This window comes from Myotis lucifugus, unplaced genomic scaffold (genome assembly GCF_000147115.1).
Source record: "Myotis lucifugus unplaced genomic scaffold, Myoluc2.0 scaffold_75, whole genome shotgun sequence".
Lineage (NCBI taxonomy): Eukaryota > Metazoa > Chordata > Mammalia > Chiroptera > Vespertilionidae > Myotis > Myotis lucifugus.
In genome coordinates, this window is record NW_005871123.1 from 3,589,320 (window position 1) to 3,611,361 (window position 22,042).

General features: G+C 42.4%; 1 protein-coding gene and 1 pseudogene across 1 annotated transcript; both read left to right on the forward strand.

Annotated features, from left to right (window-relative positions):
- Positions 1-15,086: 15,086 nt before the first annotated feature.
- Positions 15,087-16,568, forward strand: LOC111826396 (PRAME family member 20-like). The gene is made up of 2 exons (XM_023755354.1): positions 15,087-15,710; positions 15,936-16,568. Exons 1-2 carry the CDS (start codon positions 15,087-15,089, stop codon positions 16,566-16,568), a joined length of 1,257 nt encoding a protein of 418 aa, XP_023611122.1.
- Positions 16,569-17,772: 1,204 nt separating this feature from the next.
- Positions 17,773-18,977, forward strand: LOC102424406 (annotated as a pseudogene).
- Positions 18,978-22,042: the final 3,065 nt, after the last annotated feature.

Here is a 22,042-nt window from a genome sequence, read left to right on the forward strand (position 1 = left end):
CACTAATTTGTCATAGAAGCAGTAGAAAACAGATAGAGAAGGTTCGTTCTTCTTACTTCCTTCTTCTCCCTTACTGCTTCCTCCTTCTCCTTCTTCCTTCCTTCCTTCCTTCCTTCCTTCCTCCTCCTTCCTTCCTTTCTTTCTTTCTTTCTTCTTTCTTTCTTTCTTTCTTTCTTTCTTTCTTTCTTTCTTTCTTTCTTTCTTTCTTTCTTTCTTTTTCTTGACAGAGAGAGAATCAATCAACTGCTTCCTGCATGCCCCCTACCGGGGATTGAACTGGAAATCCCCCAGGCATGTGTCCTGATCAAGAATCTAACCAGTGACCTGTAGGTACATGGGATGATGCTCAACCAACTGAACCACACTGGCCAGGGGTTTATTTATTTTTCCTCCTGCCCATGGAGCCTCCAAATTTATAAAGTACATTGAAGTAAAAAAAAAAGCCATGGGTATGAGGCCCCCGATGTCTCACCTTCAACCCCTGCTTTGCAAAGCTACCTATACTTTACTTATTTCTCTCTCCCTTAGGAGGAGCCTTCTGCCTATCAAAAGCCCTCATTCTCAGTCTTCTGGCTGCCCCCTCCCCACCAGATTAGAGATACCTTGAGGTGAAGGCAGATACTAAAAGTTCTCTAGCCCCAGGTCAGGTAGCTTGGTTGTAAAGTGTCATCTCGATATGCCAAGGTTGCAGGTTCGCTCTCTAGTCAGGCACCTACAAGAAGCAATCAATGAATGCATAAATAAGTGGGATAAGAAATTGATGTTTCTCTCTCTCTCTCTCTCTCTCTCTCTCACTCTCTCTCTCTCTCAAAATCAATAAATAGAAAAACATTAAAAAATGTTCTTTCATTTCGAGGACCAGCTCTTTAGTTCTCATTACTTCATCAGCTCTCCAACACCTTTGAGTACTTGGTGCTGTGTTGTATTGACTTTAAAGTTGTTTACTAGTACTCTCTGGAGACAGAAGCCCTCTTCTGAGCCTTTTGTCTCATCTTGTTTCATCATAAATGGACTTTTTATATTACATATTTGAGTATACTTCTATTTATTCTGGGTGTTTCACAGAAATATTTACTATATCCTTATTTGCATTTATAATACCATATATCTTTTTTGTTTTCAATTCTTTGGTTTTCCTTCACCACAGTAATGTTATTTTCTCCATTAACATATTTGGTCTTTATTGTTTCAAGTACAAAATTTAAATTTTCTATTGCATTATTTTCAATGAAATTATGAAATTCACATTAAAGTATGAAGCATGAGTATGAGGCTGGGGATCTAAAGGACTGTTAGATGATGGATATGACTACAATAATTTTCAAGTAGAGTATGAAATCAGATTAGATGTAAATATATGTATTTTTCTTATTGGACTTTATTATTTCCAAGGTTCCATTTTTACTTTGTTTCATAAAATTCTTCTAACATTTAGCAATATTTAGTGTCAGTTTACTTCAACAGTGATTGTTACAGAGCTTATAAACTCAGATTTTGGAATCTTATCAGTTTATTTGACAAGTAACACCTTATAAAGTGTCAATATTGGTGATGAAATCCTTCAGTTAGGAATGGGAGGGTCTGTGGGAGGAGCTCTCACACCCTATTTTCTCTTAAAAGCCCTGCAGAGAACACTATGTTTACAACCAAGCTCTGTAGCATTGAGCCTCCCTTAACTTCCTTTTCCTCTGTAAAAAGGGGGCTTTCTGTTTCTTCTTGTTCCCTGTGTGCATGTGGCTCACTATAGCTGCACATACTGGATTGCAATTCTTTCTTTTCCCCCCAAATAAATCCTTTTTGGTGATGGAATACCTAGCAGATTTTTGTTTACTGTCAATAAAAATTGAAAATGAGAAAACAATTCCCAATTCAATTGTCAGATCCAATTGAACATAATATCCCATGCCAACCCACACTATAATTTCCTTTCCCAAATTTATTTAGAACTTTATGTAGGAAGGGCCATGTAATAGGAGGTACTTTGGTAAGCATAAACACTGATAAAGTTCTGAGAGTGCTAGGAACAAACAGCCATTTCAGTCATCTTATGCTGTATGGCAAGCTTTCAGGTCTTTATTGTACATTAAACAAGATATATCCTATGTGAGTAAATTGGATTTGATGGGCAACTCACACATTCATTGAAAATGATAAAATGAATTACATAATAAAATATACTGCATAGGGAAGTAGCTAAAATTTTCTAAGTCTTCTAATTTAGCTATAGCAGCTTTTAAACCAACCTCAGCAAGTGGCCTTTTTGTTGTTTACAGTCCTTCTTTATAAGCTTTTGTAAGCTTTTGGGATCATTTACTAAGTTTAATTATTCCTTACAACAGGGGATCAGTGTTACCACCAATCTGCTTCAGGCTTAAATGTTCTGTTCCAAGTTATATGAGGTGGAAGAGAGGATTATGAATTCTTTCATTTAAGGTGAACAGAGGTGAAGGGATTAATTATTGTGACTATCACTTTATAGTGTTGCATTGCTTATAGTATCTTTTCATGTGTTTCAAAGTTATAAAATTTCTTTGTGTCATTGAATTAACTGATTTACTTAGTTTGTAAATAGGAATGTCATTCTTTTGGCACTGAAATATTAAGAAAACATCATTGTCATTCAGCTACGCCCTAGATTTTATATGGGATTATCCTCGAGAGAATACTCAGAGAGAGTTATCTTTGTGCCAGATCATTTCTACAACTCTCTGCCCTAAGGAGATAGAAGTATTTCCCTCCTGCCCCACCCCCAAAAGATACATTTGGTCCTAGATTATTTCATCAGAATTTGCCTTTACCTAATGTTTCTCATTTTATCAGCCACTTCAGAAGTGGCTAATATCATAAAGTTACCAGCTATCTACACTAATAAAAGAGAAAAATGGTAATTGGCGTACGACCGCTACCCTTCCCATTGGCTAATCAGCATATCCTTATGCAAATTAACTGTCAGCCAAGATGGCGGCCGGCAGCCAGGCAGTTGGAAGCGAACGTGAGGCTTGCTTGCTCCAGTGACTGCAGACTCCAACGTTCCCCGCCTCACTTGCCGGCCTCTGAGCTGGCAGTTTGAAACATTCTAACAAATATAGCCGGCTGGGATCTCAGAGCTGAAGTTATACATTGTTTCGATTATAGAACGGCAAACAAACCAGCAGTGGAAGCCTCAGAGCTAGAGCCAGAGCTAAAGCTGGCCCAGAAGAAAAAAAGAAAAGAAAAAAAGGAGTGGTTGGGAGCTTCCTGCCAGCCTGAAAGCAGTCAAAACCGCCAGCCTGAAAGGAGCCCTCAGCCCCTCACCCAGACTGGCCAGGCACCCCAGTGGGGACCCCCACCCTGATCCAGGACACCCTTCAGGGCAAACCAGCCGGCCCCCAGGCCTCTATCCTATATAGTAAAAGGGTAATATGCCTCCCAGCACCGGGATCAGCGGAGCCGCAAGGCCTCCTGGCACCAGATCAGCATGACAGGGTGCAGCGCCCAAACCCCCTGATCGCTCTGCGGCTCTGTGTATGACAGGGTGTGGCGTCCCAACCCCCTGATCAGCCCTGCTCTGTGTGTGACAGGGGGTGGCGCCCCAACCCCCCCCCCCCCCACGGGCCCTGCTCTGTGTGTGACGGGGTAGAGCCATAACCTCCCCATCGGCCCTGCCCTGAGTGTGACAGTGGCATCGCCCCAACCCCCTGATCGGCCCTGCTCTGTGGGTGATAGAGGGCGGCGCCCCAACCCCCTGATCCGCCCTGCTGTGTGTGTGACAGGGGGCGGTGCCCTAACTCCCCTATCGGCCCTACTCTGTGAGTGACAGGGGGGAGCTCCCCAACCCCCTGATCGGCCCTGCTGTGTGTGTGACAGGGGGTGGTGCCCTAACTCCCCTATCGGCCCTGCTCTGTGTGTGACAGGGGGCAGCGCCCCAACCCCCTGATTGGCCCTGCTCTGTGCATCACAGGGGGTGGCGCCACAACCTCCCCATTGACCCTGCCTTGAGTGTGATAGGGGGTGGTGCCCCAACCCCCCAATCAGCCCTATCCTGAGCATGACTGAGGGTGGCATCGCAACCTCCCAATCCACCCTGCTCTGTGCATGACAGGGGGCAGCGCCCCAACTCCCCAATCAGCCTTGCTCTGAGCCCCACCAGGGGCTGCACCTAGGGATTGGGCCTGCCCTCTGCCACCCAGGAGCAGGCCTAAGCCAGCAGGTCATTATCTCCTGAGGGGTCCCAGACTGCGAGAGGGCACAGGCCGGGCCGAGGGACCCCCCCTTCCCCCCCCCCCCCCCGAGTGCCAAATTTTTGTGCCCGGGCCTCTAGTAATAAGAATAAAGAGCTAATATGCTAATTAGACCAGATAGCTGAATGACCTTCTGGAACGACCAGTGAGTGGGGAGGGGGGCCACGGGGCCATGAGGGAGGTGGGGCTGTGAGGGCCGAGCCCCTTGCATGAATTTTGTGCACCGGGCCTCTAGTTCTATATAATACAGTATTAAAGCTCTTAGATAACAATCAATTTTTAAAGTTTTAGGTATGTGTAGGGTTTAGTTCTTATCATAAAACAGAGTATTGTAATAAAATAATACTTTATAGACTCTTACCTTAAATAAAAACATGTGATCATTTCTTGAGACTTCATAAAAAAAGTACTTTATTTTACTTCCAAGGTTTTATGGCAATTTTTCAAAATAACTTTCTTCCATTTCCTCCTCTGAAGAATGACTTTAAACTCTCCACTCCATTATGATTTTAAGTCACATTTTATTCCATCAGGATATCTTGTTGAATTCTGCTATCTACATATTTTACTTTAGCCTGGAAGACCTAGTTGAACTTCAAAGAGAAAAGGAAAAGCATAGAGAATTGAAATCCCTTCAGTAGAGGAAGAAATAATGATGGGCAGACTTCAGTCTAGGTATCTCTTCATCTCTATCCAGAGTCCAGTCAAGAATTCCCACTTACACTGGAACAGGCAATAACCCATAGGAGCATCTTGGGATTTTGAAAGAGAGACTCTTACAGGTGATCAGAACTAAATTTACCTTCTCCACTCCAAATGTATCTAACTAATTACATACAGAACAAGAAGACCCCATGGGAACATTTGACTCAACTTATTCAAGGTCAAATTTATCATTGTTTCCAATATCTTCACATTTCTCATCCTTTGCAGAATCTCTGTAGTCCTCCCATTTGTTTGAGCACCACTACCAATGCAGAAACCTGAGGGTCCTTTCTTCATGACCCCTCTAACTCATACTTTCTATATACTAGTCAACAAGACCTGAATAGCCTACTTTCTAAATTTCTTTCCAATACATTTTCTTTCCTCCTTCATGCAACTTGTTGGGCCTTTTCAAAAGTCTTCTCAACATATTTAAATGATAGGTTTAATAAGATGTGGACTCTTTATTTGGGTTCTTATACCTCCCCTTAGTAAAATCAATGACAGTCTTTAACATATTAGCAATCTTTTGCAGAGGTGAGTACATTTCTCTCCTGCATTTGATTCCAAGGGATGCCTATCCCAGGTTCAAAAAACAAAACAAACAACAACAAAAACAGGATTTGATGTATGTATGATCCTTTCATCTGGCTGTAAGTATACTGACATTGTAAATCAGTCTTTACAGAGTAATAAGAAGTGGTTCTCTTTGAAAGAGTTTTCCAGTGTAAGAAATATTTATACTCCTATGCAATTTATTTGAGTATAGGCCCCCTGAACCCCTCATTCTAGGGATTACTCACCAGTAACTCTGAACAAACCTCTCACCTGCAGGGGGTTCGGTTAACTCAATCTGCTATCACTGTGGTTGTACCACACCTGCATAAACAGACAAATGAAAGCCACAGCACACTGAATGGGAGGACAGAGGCTTAACCTTTTTGTCCTTTTTGTAAAGATATGCCAGAGAAGCAACAGGTACTGGCTAAAAAATAGCTACAATTAAGCACAGATATTTCACTTTTATATCATTGTGTCCTTTTGTCTAATCTTGATATCACTTAAAAAAAAAGAATGCTGGGTAGTTATTTTCCTTTTTCAGAACTCTAAAGATAACAATTTGGAACTGTTTGACTTGGTGGAAAGGATTTAAATCCCAGCTCTCAGCAACCATTGGCGTGGGTCAAAGGACTTGTGCTCACTCAATTTAGTGCTTGGTCATAAATAAGGGGTAAGAATCCATATTTAACTTCTGAGAAGTCTTGGGGTGGCCAGTCCTGTGTTTCTCTAACAAACACCTCTGAAGTGCCTTAGGGCATAAACTAGTTTCACTCAAGCTAGAACTTAACCTGTTTCCCTTTAGGATGCTGGCAGAACATCATGCTTCTGTCTAGTAGGGACCCCATAACTCTGAGCAGAGGAATATTGGATATTTCCAGCACAGACTGCATTAGAATCTGATCTGTAGGGGCCACGACAAGCCTCCTCCGCCAGTGGCAACACTGTCACAGTGGATGTCCAGCACACAAGTCACAGCAAACAGGTACCCGCAAGTCTATATGGAGCTGAGAGTAACCGTCTAAACACAGACATAAGATTAGTCTTCCCCTTGGCATCTATTTGACAGAATTTTAGTGAAGATTATGTTGAGGTGCATTTTGAAAATAATCCTATATAATAAAACCCTAATATGCAAATCAACTGAACACTGAACTACCAGTGGAACCACCAGTTGCTATGACGCTCAATGCAGGAGCTGCCCCCAGCCTGGAGGCTCCAACTGGTGGCAGGGGCCAGGGCTGGCAAGCGGGCAGCACCAGGCCACCAGCCAAGGCGGCTGCCAACCGGTCACCCTGCAGATAGGCCCTGATCGCCAGCCAGGCCTATGGAATCTATCTGTACATGAATTTCATGCACCGGGCCTCTAGTTTAGTAATATTAAAACATTAGTTACACTGGTGAGTTTTTATTTAAGACAGGATGAAAATGTTAACCCAGTGGTGCCCAGAACTGAATGTAAGATCTCTACCAGTAAGTGGCTACCCTTGTGGTCATTACTATTAACCTTTAGGTACATAGTTGAGACACACACAAAAACCTCCATTTCACCTAGAAGTTTCACTTCACTGTTTTATCTGTGCCCTAAAGCTCTTTGGGGGAGTATTTACCATCAACTTTTGTTACTGGCAGAGAAACTACAGCTCTGAAAAATTGATTTGGTCAAAGTCACACAGCTTGTTGGGAGCAACAGAGCCCAGGAGGTCATGAGGTAGTTCCAACCAGTGGAGAAAACAGGGTTGGAGGTCAGGCATCAGCAGGTGTGGGCACCTGTGTAACTTGGGAACAGTTAATGTGTGTGAATGGGGATAATGCCTACTTCATGGAGGCAAAATGTATACAGCGCTTAGTCCAGGGCTGGGCACTAACTTAACAAAAGTTAGCTCTTCTGCATCTTCCACTTCACTGTCCACTAGAGCACATGGGTGTTGACAAACACAGCCACAGGTAACCTCCTATTTACACAGATTCCCCAAACCACCCAGGAGCATTTGCCAACCAGTCTGGAACTGACTAAATTTTCAGTTCCCTCTCAGCTTGTGTGTCCAGGGTTTTGGATACCTTTCTCTACTCCTGTCTTTCTCTCCCTCAGCCCTCACAGCCAGCACCGCAGCCTGAGCCCGGACCTCACCTGGCTCTGGAGCCTTTGGAGGGGAGGGAGGAAGGGGATGCGGGGCAAGGGTGGTTGCTTCATTTCTGCTGGGAAGGGAGGAAAAAAGAGGAAAAGCTGGAGCAGCAGCTCTTCCCTCTACCCTTCCCAGGAGGGGTCCCTGCTCTGATCTCCCAGACTCCCCTCCCAGCAATCACCCTCCCCCAGGCCTTTGTGTCCTTCTCCTCCTGGGCTCCAGCCCTTAGAGCTCAGCTCCCTGGCAAGTCAGCTTTTTCTCTGGCACATGGAGCAAGCAGTTGTGCCCGAGGCCTGCAGAGAACCTGGGAACTTGCTAGAGAGGTGCAACTCTGAAGTCCTGTACCAGAGCAACCCAAAGAGAACTCTGGGGATGGGGCCCAGCAATCCTTTTTAGCCAGCTCCCAGGTGATTTGGATGCATCCAGAGTGTGAAAACCACTGTCTTGGGAAACAACTGAAGACCTGAGCATTCCATTTAGCTTCTTGCCAAGCTCAGTTAGAACCTCCCAAGTTGCTGGCGAGGGCTGTGCTTGCTCAGGGGTCAGGATGGGGAGGGAGGAGGGGGGAGGAACTCAGACTTAGCTCTGCTCTGTGGGAAAGGCAGGGGCAAAGAGGCAGGGAACCAACTTTTACTGAGCATGTAGTATGGGGCAGTCACTTGGCATCTACTGGGTCCTTTCATAATTAATTTAACAAAATTTTAAAGTTAATTTTGTTTCCCCCTACATTAAAGATGGAGAATCTGAGATTTGGGCAGGGGAAAGGGTAAAAAGAAGAAGAGAGTTACACAGATTTAGGACCACAGACTGGATGCTACTCTTCATTATACAGCCCCATTGTTTGACTCATATGACATACATTTTACTAATCTATGTAATAATGTTGGTTTTTAATTTACAAAGTAAACTTAATAGTGAAGAAAGCTGTCTCATTCTTTACCATGTTTAGGGCATATTTCTGGGCTATCTGATATTACGCCACTTGAAATAACTTCAACCATCAATTATATAGCAGCCTACACAAAAGGCCTCAAAATAAAACAATGCATCTTAAGGTCTAATTTTTTAACACTAGAATTAAAATGATCTTTAACATGCTTATTATCTAACATTGAATTCCTATCACAAAGCCAATTATCTGTCTCCATAAATGCATAGGTCATGCATGACCGCCCTTGAAATTGCCACATGCACTGCTTCCTGTAAGCAGGAACTGCTCATCTGATGAATTCAGGGCACTCCTGCTGGTGTACACTTGAATTTTATATAAAAAGGAAAGAAGAGCCTGTATTCTGACTTAATGGTTCTTTAAAGATAATGTTTTGGGAAAAAAATGTTAGCAACATAAGCTTAGGCTATATGAACACTAATTTATAAAATAATAATCAAATTTCAATTTTCAGTAATAGACAATTTAGTGGCTTAAAATTGGGGGCTGAAAATATTGATCTGAAGTCGTTTCTAATTTTAATGTTAGAAATTCTATTAAAATGCTGAATCTTGTGTAGATCAATAGTTTTCTCAGATCTGCTCTGAAAGCACTTTTAGGTATTGAACAGTCATCTTATCCTAGTCCATTTGTGAGTGTTCCCTCAACCTCAGATCCCTCCAGTGCAGCACAAGCTGAATGTGTGATCAGAGAAAACCAAGCAATAATGGCCCCGAGTTTTAAATCTTTTGAAAACTGTCAACTTATATTTCCCTTAAAGTTTTTATTTCCAGATTTAAAAAACAAAATGCCTGTTTTTAGTCAAATCCAATTCAGTAAGTACTTGTTGAAAATATACTACATTCTTAGTCCTGTGTTGGATGTTGAAGGGGAAAATGACATGAAAATAGTACTATACAAAAGGGGAATAATTACTCCTTTATGATTATAATTTCCACACCAGCCTTGAACTTGAAGTTAACAATTTTGTACCACTTTCTCTTTTTGCCTTGAACTATTTCATCTATTAAAAGGTCCAGTCTTTTCCTCAGTCTTTAATTTGACAGTCATTACTGGAGCCACTATTGGCTTTGTATTCCACAGGCATGCTTTGATTTGTAGACCCTGATGATCTTATGTCCTTTTTTTGTTCATTTGTTTCTTCGACTTTGTTCAATAGCTACTTTAATTTTTAAAACTAGGCTGAGTTGGAGAGAGAAACACCAAGAAATATGTTATTTCAAAAGTATATAGAAGAAGGCCTTTTATCACATCACTTTTGGTGGGTTACCCATCTGGATTGAGTTTTATAGCTATAAAAAATAATGTAGCTGTGTACTTTGTGGCTTATGATTACACCACTAAATAAAGAAAATGTAAATGTTGTTACTAAGCCACTTTTGTTTTTAAAGTCATATGATGACTTTATTCAAATAACAAAAAAGATAATAACTGAAATACTTATACTAAATATTTGATTTAAAAACTAAAAGAAGTCTTCAAAATTTAATCATTAAAGTTCAGTCTAGCAATCATGCATTTAGATTCTCTTTTGCCATAATTTGAAATTGACCTAAATAGATATGGACTTCTTAAAATGAAAAACATATGATGCAACATAACTGTTCAACAGGATTTATCTTAACTCTTTGTAGACACTCTGTATGTTCATAAAAGTGAAACTGTATCAGCATTCTTTAATATTAAGAATTACATTTCCCATATTTGTATCACACCCTGCCCAGTACTTTATTCTCTATGGGAAATGAGCTCTGACAGGGTAAGCAAGTCATGCGACAAAATTAAATTGTGAGATCTAAATTACTGATGATTAAATAATTGGTAAAATCACCTTGTTTGTGTTAGCTATTTTCATACTTATCTGAGTAGAATAATGCAGAATTTTGTTTTGTTACATTAATATAGTAAATATAACTGCATTATAAGTTAGAACGTAAGGCAGCATTGTCCAAAATTTAAAATGTCCAGTAATCATGGACCTTTTCCTATCTAATTTTAAACATTATTTTTATAATTCATAATGCAATCATGCTACATGGCAAACACCATGTATCCTTTGCTGTTATTCTTCATGGCAACCTTACAAGATGAGCACTGAAGTTCAGGATATTAATCCAAGGATACATATGCAGCCAACTTTTTCTCTATTTGGTGAGGCCATTTTGAATTTAGAAAGTTACATTGCTTGAATTTATACAAATGCTCATGTGCAAAGCTTGGCTCCCCTGCTGCCTGAGACATAAACAAAGAAAGTGAAGTTGTACTGCTGGCCAGCCCAGCTTTTTCAAAGCTTCTAAAATCATCTATATATATAAAACCTACTATGCAAATAGACCAAACAGTGGAACAACTGAACAACTTGCTGCTATGACGTGCACTGACCAACAGGGAACGCATGTGGAACATGGTGGGCGTTGGCAGCAGGCAGCAGAGTGCTGAACATGGCGGACGTAGGCTGCAGCAGAATGGTGGAGCAGGTGAGCGGGAGCACCAAACCAAGGCAGGGCGCTGGCTGCTGTCATCAGGGCAAGCCTCTGGTGGTTACTGAAAATTCTTTGCTCCCGCACGCTGTGGTCCTGCCTGGCACTTGCACCTGCTGAAGGCGCCAGCCCCTCTCACACCTGCTTAATGATGAGGCACTTCATTTTTTCTTGCTAAGTATTCAAAATGATAGTATGCATTTTACATTTATAGCCCAGATTAATCTAACCTCATTTTAAGTGTCAAGTAGCCACCCATGGATATTGACTACCATGTTGGACAGTGCAGATTTAGACACCTCTTCATACTATCACTCCTGTGTCATGATGGGTTGATGGACACAGAGACTAACTGTGAGTCTCGTCTATTGGAACAGTGGACCGCTATACCCTGTGCTTTGAATTCCTTCATACCTATTTTATGTTTTGATAGGAGACACACCCCAATGTCCCCCTCAACATATTTGGAATCCAACCTTGATTTGTAGAGGTAGAGAACAAAGGCACTGGATCTGACTTCCTCAAACATCTCTCCACCAACACGGGAGCCTCCTCCGTTCCTCCCTAGTTGCCTGGGTTCCTTTATATTGCATTCTGAGTTCTCACTACCAGTGCTTTCTGGTGGACCTTCAACATCACAAGCCCTGGAGTTTACATGCTGATATGACTGTATAGGATTTAGAAAATGCATTTCTCTCTTAACAACATTAAGACTCTTAACTGGCTAATAAGACTATGGTCTCTCCAAAGATTCAAAAACCTATCATGATAATCCTCCTTTCTCTTTGCATATCTGATTTAACAGTCTATTCTTCTCTGAGGCAATTCTGAGATGATTCTGGGCAGGGGTGTGCTGGTAGTTAACAACCTGCTTTTTTTCCAGTGGAAAGTGTGTTGACTTACATTGATTGCCTATCTCTATTGTATAAAAACTGTGCTGCACCCTTGAGCTGACATGAGATAATTAAACCCAGAGACAGAAAGAAATGAGAAGTCTTACAGTATTTCTATAATTCAGACTCAATAGTAGTAACCAATCTTAAGAATATATAGTTTGGCCCAGTGGTTGAGCATCTACCTATGAACCAGGAAGTCACAGTTTGATTCCTGGTCAGAAAATTAATGATTTTCTCTCATCATTGATGTTTCTATCACCCTCTCCCTCTCCCTTACTATCTGAAACTAATAAAAAATATTTAAAAAATACATATATGTGTATATATACTAGTATATACATATATATATGAATAAAATAAGTAAGAAGAGCCATTTATTTTTATTTATTGATTTGAGAGAGAGAGAAATATAAATTTGTTGCTCCACTTTTTTACGCATTCATTGGTTGCTTCTTGTATGTTGCTGACCTGGGATTGAACCTGCAACCTTGGTTTATCAAGACTTGGGCTTGTAGTATGTGGCCTTTATTGTTGAAATATTTGCCATCTGTACCTAGTTTGTTGAGCATTTTTTATCATGAAAGCATATTGATGTAATCCAGTGTGAAAATGATTCCACACAAAAATTTGAAAATGCATGATCTGTGACCAAGAAAAATTTGTGTGTGTGTAAATCTAAATAAATGTTGACACTATAAAAAAAAAAAGAAAGCATATTGAATTTTTTCAAATGATTTTTCTGCATATAAGATGATCATGTTATTTTATATTTCATTCTTTTAATTTGATATATCAGAAATTATTGACTTGTGTATGTTGAGCCATCTTCACATCTAAGAGATAAATTGTCCTCCGTCATGGTGTGGGATTCTTTTTTTTAAAAAAATATATTTTTTATTGATTTCAGAGAGAAAGAGAAAGAGAGAGAGAGAGATAGAAACATAATGATGAGAGAAAATCATTGATCGGCTGCCTCCTGCACGCCCCCTAATGGGGATCGAGCCCACAACCTAGGCATGTGCTCTTGACCAGAATTGAACCTGGGACCCTTCAGTTCACAGGCCGACACTCTATCCACTGAGCCAAACCAGCCAGCGCTGATTCTTTAAATATGCTGTTGAATTCAGTTTGCTAGTATTTTGTTGAAGAGTTTTACATCTATGCTCATTAAGAATATTGCTCTGTAATTTTCTTTTCTTATGTTATCTTTGTTGGCTTTGATTTCAGTGTAATGCTGACCTCATAAAATGAGTTGGAAGTGTTCCTTCCTCTTTAATTTTTTGGAAGAATTTGAGAAGGATTGGCATCAATTCTTTAAATGTTTTTGTAGAATTCACTAATGAAGCCACCTGGTCTTGGGTTTTTATTTGTTGGGAAATTTTTGATGACTGATTTAATATTCTTATTAGTAATTAGTCTGTTTAGATTTTTTTATTTCATCATGATTCAGTTTTAGTAGGTTGTGCATCCCTAATAATTTATCAATCTCTTCTAGGTTATTCAATTTGTTGTCACATAAAGATATAGAAACAACCCAGTGCCCATTGACAGATGATTGTATAAAGAAAATGTGACATACTAATAATAGAATGTTATTTTCCTTAAAAAAAAAAAGCAGTTCTTTCCTATGTGACAACATGGATGAATCAGGAAGACATTAAGCTAAGTGAAATAAGTCAGCCACAAAAGGCAAATACTGCATGGTTTTATTTATGTGAGGTATCTAAAATAGTCAAACAGCCGAAACCGGTTTGGCTCAGTGGATAGAGCGTCGGCCTGCGGACTGAAAGGTGCCAGGTTCGATTCCGGTCAAGGGCATGTGCCTGGGTTGCGGGCACATCCCCAGTGGGGAGTGTGCAGGAGGCGGCTGATCGATGTTTCTCTCTCATCGATGTTTCTGACTCTCTATCTCTCTCCCTTCCTCTCTGTAAAATAATAAATGAATAAATAAAAATAAAAAATAAACTAAATAAAATAGTCAAACTCACAGAGGCAGAAAATATAATAGTGGTTGTCAGGGACCAGGTAGGGAGGAAATGGGGAGTTGTTCAATGAGTATAATGTTATTTATGATAGATAAATAAATTCTAGAGATCTGCTGTACAACAAAGTACTTATAGCTAACAATATAATATTATGTACTTCAAAATTTAAGAGCAGAGATCTTTGGTTAAATATCTTTACGACAAAAAGGGGGGAGGCATAAAAAAATACTTTGGGAGGTTTGGGATTTGTCTATTTTCTTGATTGTCATAACATATCACAGCTGTCAGTCATCAAATGGTGTAGTTCTTTACATATATATTGTACCTCAACAAAGCTGTTTAAAAAGTAAATAAGCTCTGGAGAGAATGGCTGCACTCAATTCGCTGCCACCTCCCCGGCTCCCCCTATCCCCTCGGCCTCTCCCCAGATTCCACTTGTCCGCACCTTCTCCCTCTCTTCAGCACAGTTTCAGCTGCTTACTCCGTTTGCTCCGGGACAAGACCTGGGACGCCTCTGCCTATATCCCCGCCATCTTGCTTCTCGTGTTTTGTTCTAGATTGCAAAGGACCAGGGAGCCAGCTGGGACATTTTCTGTAGGAAACAGGTTCCAGGCTTGAGGCCTTAACAGGGTTCAGTCAGTCCAGTGGTCGTGAGGTCCGAAAAATTGGTGACCACGGGTTTAAGGAAACCTCTGGAGCAGCAGTCACCAACCAGACTCAGATCAACATTTGAATTACTCGAATGTGGCCAAAGAACCCCAGCCACCATGGTCTCTGGTTGTGTTCTTTCCTATTTAACAACAGGAACCCACTACACCTTCACTGAGGATGACAACTGGGGGCCATCATTCAACCTCAGTCAGTGTCTGTGGAAGGAATCAATGAGCCAGGCCTCAACCTTGTCCCTCCCTAACTTTCTCTTAATCCATTCATCTGCAGAGAAGAAATAATCCAAATGAGATTAAGATTAAGGGCTGGAGGCTGAGGATTCTGATTGGATGTTAGCATTTGAGAAGGTGGATAAAACCTCAGACACCAGAGGAGAGATTCAGAGCCCTCCAGCTCTACAGTCAGTGCCGTGGTTCTCCACCAGCTCTGAGATTTGAGCCCCAGCCAACCCATTCACAACAGACGTTTCTGGAGGATTCCTTTCTGAGCACCTTGAAGATGAGTCTCCGGACCCCACCCACACTCCTGAGGCTGGCAGGAGAGAGCCTGCTGAGGGACCAGGCCTTGGCCATCGCAGCTCTGGAGTACCTGCCTGCTGAGCTCTTCCCGCTGCTCTTCATTCAGGCCTACCGTAGGAGAATGCAGAAGCCCCTGAAGGCCATGGTGCAAGCCTGGCCCTTCCCTGTCCTTCCTCTGGGCTGCCTGTCACAGATGCCCCTGAATAAGCTCTTAAAAGCCGTGTTGGACGCGCTGGATGTACTGCTTGCCCAGGAGGTTCGGCCCAGGAGGTGTAAACTGCGGGTGCTGGATTTCAGGAACACGGGAGCTAAGTTCTGGAGAATGTGGTGTGGAGACAGCACCCAGAAGTGCTCACGGACAGAGCCAGTGGCTGTGCACAGCTCCAGCCCCAACATGGAGCACCCCTTGGCTCCCTTGGAGGTGTTCCTAGACCTTAATTTCAATGAAAGGGACGGGGATGAGTTTCTCAAGTACATCATCCAATGGGCCCAGCAGAGGGAAGGGTTGCTACACCTGTGCTGCAAGGCGCTGAGGATTTCTGAGGTTCCCTTCCAGAGGGTCAGGAAGGTCCTGGATGTGGTGCAGCTGGACTGCATCCAGGAGGTTAAAGCGAACTGCGCCTGGGACCTGCCCACCCTGGGGACGTTTGCTCTCTACCTGGGTCAGATGAGCAACTTGCAGAGACTCTCTCTCTCCCACATCTACGTGTTGACAGAGGAGGAGGAACAGCAGTGGGAGGAGGAAGAGGAACAGGAGTGGGAGGAGGAAGAGGATTGGGACAGGAAACAGCAGGAAGAGCAGCGATCCTTTTCCCAATTCCTCACTCAGATGCTCCGCTTGCGGCACCTCCGGGAGCTCGACATGGATTCTCCCTCCTTCCTCCGAGGCCGTCTGGACCAGATGCTCAGGTGCCTGCAGACCCCCTTGGACAAACTCTGCATAACCAATTGCCAGCAGCTGACCCATTCAGACCTGACACACCTGTTCCAGTGCCCGAACCTCAGGCAGCTGAAGTCCCTGCATCTATTTGGTCTCAGCCTCGCGGATTTTAGTCTTGAGCCCCTCCGAGCTCTGCTGGAGGCAGTGGCACCCACCCTCGAGGATCTGGGCCTGGATAACTGTGCGATGGTGGACACCCAAGTCGAGGCCATCCTGCCTGTCCTGAGCCGCTGTCACCAGCTCAGGGGCTTCACCATCTCTGAGAACAACTTTTCCGTGGACACCGTGGAGAAGCTGCTGCGCCACACAGCCGGGCTGAGCAGTTTAGAGCTCGAGCTGTACCCAGTCCCCCTGGAATATTACAGGATCCAGGGGACTGTCAACGAGGAGAGACTTGCCCTGCTCTGGGCTGAGCTCACGCGGATACTGAAGGAGTTAGGACAGCCCAGGAGCATCTTTCTTGGCACCAAGTACTGTCACAACTCTGGCAAATGTAAAGTTTATGACGTGGAGTTTTCATGACGTGTAGCTGTGCTGTGCCCCTGTAATGACCCTGCTCCATGGGAACGCTCAGCAAAAGCTTTCTTCTGGGCCCTTGGAAGCCGTAATACAGAACAAGGGTGCATTATGGGTTGGCACCCACGATCCAGATTCATGATCCTGTGAGTGGGCAAAGGAAGGGACCAAGTCCAGGTCCGTGATTACAGGGGCAAATAAATGTTGGGGAGTTCATGGGACCTCAGGGGGCAAGTGTCCTAGAATCGGAAATATGAATCTGATTTGCATGGGGACGGGGGAGGGGTATTTGCGCTCCAGCTGCAGGTATGGGAGTTGATCCTGAGGCAGATGATTGTAAAGGAATGATCAGAAATAAAGATCATTTTAAAGGCCAAAAATAAATAAATAAATAAATAAATAAATAAATAAATAAATAAATAAATAAAGTTAAGGGATAAAGAAAAGAATTATTTTTCTCTCCGAACTAGCTTGTTGACTTTAAAATAATTGAGAGGTGGTATTTATTGCTAAGAACATATTTAGACTTATCCTCAAAGGTGACACTTCCCCCAGAGCTTTGTGACCTGATTGAATGGCAAACCTTTTGAAACATTTTCAAAATTATTAAAAAATCAGAAAAGGTTACTTTCTTTTTTGAATGTGTTGAGTTTATTATTCTTTTCTTCATAAAAACACATACAATGAATAAGAATGCTTAATGATGTTAATTTGCATTGATAATATTTTATTTTCAAAGTGCTTGAATCACTAACTCATCTACCCTGTAATTCTGGGACACGACTTTAAACGATATTTTCCCCTTTTTAGAAATGAGAGTATCAAAGCTGAAACACTCATGTGATTAATCCAGTGGTACAAATAGATAGTGTATTTCATAGGCAGATACACACATGCCTGCACACACACACACAAACACACACACACACACACACACACACACATAATGAAACAATGTATGCATTGCATTCAGGCTAGGCATACCTATTACTTTCCATTATATACCTTTCATGTGTACCTATAACATAAAAAATAATATAAGATTTATTGAATAATGTATGAAAGAGAGAGAAGTCATTGAATATAATAAATTGTTAATATTGTAAAACTCAAAAAAAAATACGGGCTTGTGATCCAACGCAGGAGGTAGGAAGCGCTCTAGCTCGTGTCCACTCTATGAGCGCACGGAGGCGAATGGGGAACCAGTATTATGGTGGGACAGGATGTGGAAAATGAGCTTCTGGATGAGGAAGATGAAGAGCCCCATGCTCCTACAGAAAGCACCTCAGAACCCCCCAAGAAAGATGTCAAGGGGTCCTACGTTTCCATCCACAGCTCTGGCTTCCGGGACTTTCTGCTGAAGCCTGAGTTCCTGAGGGCCATAGTGGACTGTGGCTTTGAGCATCCATCTGAGGTTCAGCACCAGTGTACTCCCCAAGCCATCCTGGGCATGGATGTCCTGTGCCAGGCCCAGTCTGGAATGGGCAAGACTGCAGTCTTCGTGCTGGCCAACCTACAGCAGATTGCACCCGTCAATGGACAGGTGACCGCCCTGGTCATGTGCCACACTCGGGAGCTGGCCTTTCAGATCAGGAAGGAGTATGAGCGCTTCTCCAAGTACATGCCCAGTGTTAAGGTGTACGTGTTCTTTGGGGGTCTTTCCATCAAGAAGGACGAAGAGGTGTTGAAGAAGAACTGTCCCCACGTCGTGGTGGGGACTCCAGGTCGAATCTTGGCACTCGTGCGGAACAGGAGCCTCAACCTGAGAAACGTGAAGCACTTTGTGCTGGATGAGTGTGACAAGATGCTGGAGCAGCTGGACATGCGGCAGGATGTACAGGAGATCTTTCGCCTGACGCCATGCGAGAAGCAGTGCACGATGTTCAGTGCCACGCTGAGCAAGGAGATCCGGCCCGTCTGCAGGAAGTTCATGCAAGATCCCATGGAGGTGTTGGTGGATGACGAGACCAAGCTCACGCTGCTTGGGCTGCAGCAGTACTACGTCAAGCTCGAAGACAGCGAAAAGAAGCGTACTCTTCGACCTCCTGGACGTGCTAGAGTTTAACCAGGTGGTGATCTTCGTGAGGTTGGTGCAGTGCTGCATGGCCCTGGCCCAGCTACTCGTGGAACAGAATTTCCCACCCCCAGGGCCATGGCCCAGGAGGAGCGCCTATCACGCTATCAGCAGTTCAAGGACTTTCAGCTGCGGATCCTGGTGGCCACCAATCTGTTTGGCCGAGGGACATGGAGCGAGTCAACATCGTCTTCAATTATGACATACCTGAGGACTCGGACACCTACTTCCACCGGGTGGCCCGTGCCGGTCACGTTGGCACCAAAGGCCTGGCTATCACTTTTGTGTCCCATGAGAATGATGCCAAAATCCTCAATGATGTTCAGGGTAGGATCAGGTGATTTTCTAGGTTCTCTGCTCTAATGTTTCATGATACTGATTTGTTGTATCTAGGTTCTTTAGGGTCAGGGAGAGGTTAGCATTCAAGCCCATTGGGCAGCCATATGCAATTCTATCTTGTTTTTACAAATCAAGACAGTTTAAGACAGCCCGAGTCTCACTTTACTCAGCTCAGAAACCGAGTCTGAAGGCGGAGCAGCCTCCCGGAGCTTCCTTGCAATCTGCAATCAACATGTGCACCTTGCACCTTCAGTCTACGCTGTAGGACCTGAGCCTTGCCAGGCCCGAGTTCATGATCAGCAGTGTCTACTGTATACAGTGGTTGAAAATGGATCCTGCAGATGTGGGACAGCTGTTTGTACTTAGCAGTTAAGTGTCCCTGTGATGCTGGCGGCCTCTGAGAAAAGCATTGTTCTTTGCAAGGCATCCATCTCGCAGAGGCTTCCTAAATCAGGCCCAGATGTCTACATCCAACTCGCATTTCTCCATGAAGACACTTCCTTCTGGAGTGGTAGCCTTTTCACTAAGGTACACACAGTGGAGTGTGCAAGTCAGCATGCCCGACTCTGAAGGGAAGGATCCGAGTAACAGGATCTGAGTGCTAGAACTGGAGAGACATCCCCATCAACTCAGCCAATCCTCACACACCTATGAGGATGACAACAGGCCCATTTCATAGATATGAAAGAAGCTAACAGCAGACAACAGCACTGGTTTTAGAACTCCAAAACCATTAACTAGAGACTTCTAGTTAGCCTCAAATACCAGCTCCTGCGTTTTCCCAGTAATGAGACTTCCCATTTTTAGTTGGGTAGACCTGACGGCCCAGAACAAGACCCATTTTTCTTGCAGCTAGGTTTGGCTATGTCAATAAATGTCCAGCAAAATAGGATGTAGGTAGAATCAGTGAGTTTGGGTTCCAGGCAGTGTTCTTAGAGTAAGGAGGTCCTTTTGCTTTCTTCCTGGCTGGCATCCAGATGATGGCTGGAGCTCCAGCAGCCATCTAGAAGCATGAGGCAACTTTGGGAATGTGTGCCTCGAACAACAGACTGACGGAACCTGAGTCCTTGCATCATGGAACATCATGCCAACCCTACATAAATCACCTCCAGATTTTAATAGAACAACCATTTGGATAAGCCACTATTCTCTTAGGTTTAGCAATTGTCATTAGGAAAACCTAATACAGCCTCATCCTCAAATGCACTGACAAAAACAAGAGGGCCTGAGCAGTGGAAGTCCTCTGTGCCTTTGATGATTGCTTTTTACCAATGCTGGGTGAAGAGGTGTCAAACAGGTGTTCAAGGATAAGATCTTAGCACCAGTTCTGGACACACAGGATTTGAAGGAGAAATAAGTTTAGCTGATAAATTATCATGTTTTGGTATGACTTGGCTGATCTCTATCTAGTCAAATAAAAAAGAGCAGACTCAAACAAACAAAAAAAAAGTAAATAAGAAAACACAATATATTTCAAAAAGTGCACTCCTCAGTACACAAGCACTAAGATAAGGAGTATCTTAAAATACCCCTGGGAGTTAAAATTTACTTTGGCTCCAGTGTAGATGAGGCCAAGAGAATGTGTGAGAGCCTCATGTCTTCTGAAAGCAACAATCTGACAAAACATTTGGGAGTCCATCAGTCTTACAATATGTTACTCAGACGTTTTAACAAATCTGAGTCTCAGGTTTCTCCCTGTAAAATGAATATGAATAGTTCCCAAATGGTGGCTATCAGGGTACAACAAATTTAATCATAAAAAAATGAGCGGTGCTATTATTGTGAAGTTGATGAAAATCCTTATTTTTCACTTGAGCAAACTGTCACAGAAAGCACAAACATGAACACAGTGTAACTTATATTGTACGGAATGCACAGTAAATGAAGCTGAGATATCTCCCAATGACTACGAGGCAGTTTCTCTTTAATCCCACTCCACAAAACCTTATGAAACATACAGAATTATCCTTTTGAAGCACCTTTATTTAACTTCACAAAAGTAGGGCACAACCTGGTGTATTCTCATGTTTCCCAAGGGTGCCTTTCCCAAGATGTAATGATGATAGCATCATTAAATACCATCCGATTTAATTATTCATTAGTTCTCTCCATAACATCAGGCAATAAATTTACATAATAAATAATAATAAGCAATAGGTATTTGCACCATCCTATATAATAAAGAGCTAATATGCTAATTAGTCTGAGCAGCAAAACCGTCCAGATGACCTTCTGGATGAAGCTGGGGCTGCGAGGGCCAAGCCCTTTGCATGAATTTTGTGCATCAGGCCTCTATTAGTGTATAATTGTGCACATCAAAAAATTTTTAACTTAGTGAAAAAAATCCTTAATTGTAATTTTGATAAAAATTTCATTCACTTAATAGTTTCTGAGATATAAAATATGAAAATTTGAGTGAGAGCAAATTTTACTAGTATAAAATTAAAAATTATGTCCAATGTTTGTTGTTTCTTTTTTCCCTCATAAAAGAAACTCTGGCTTATATCTGAACTTATAACGACACCCAGTATAAGGACAACAGTTCTCAGTCTGTCCTTGCCTCTAGATCTGGCCAAGTAACCAATTTCCAACTAATGGGATCCAAAGAGAAGTTTCATGTGTTAGTTCTAGGAATCTTCTTAAAAAGGAGGCTGCACATAACCATGACAATTTTTCTTCCCTTATTCTAGCTTGCTTCAAAGAATCCAGAAATGACTATCTTGGGTCATAAGAATAAACGTCTCAGCTTGGAAATGGGGAAGGAGACTGAATCTTGGAGGGAGCAGAGCTGACTTACCAGCCCTAAAATGCTCATTTTAGGGTGTTACTTATTAAGACAGAGAGAAACTCCTGTTATTAAAGCACTGCTATGATTTAAATTGCTCCTTGTGGTCATTCCTTATCTTAAGTCATACAGCAGATTAACAATATTTACTCTTATTTTTATCTAATTTTATCTTATTTTTTATCTGTCTTGTTTTTATCTTGAACATTTCACTTTATTAAAGATTTTGTGAACTTTGTTACAAGATAACTTATTGGATTAGTTATATTGCAAAAAATACTA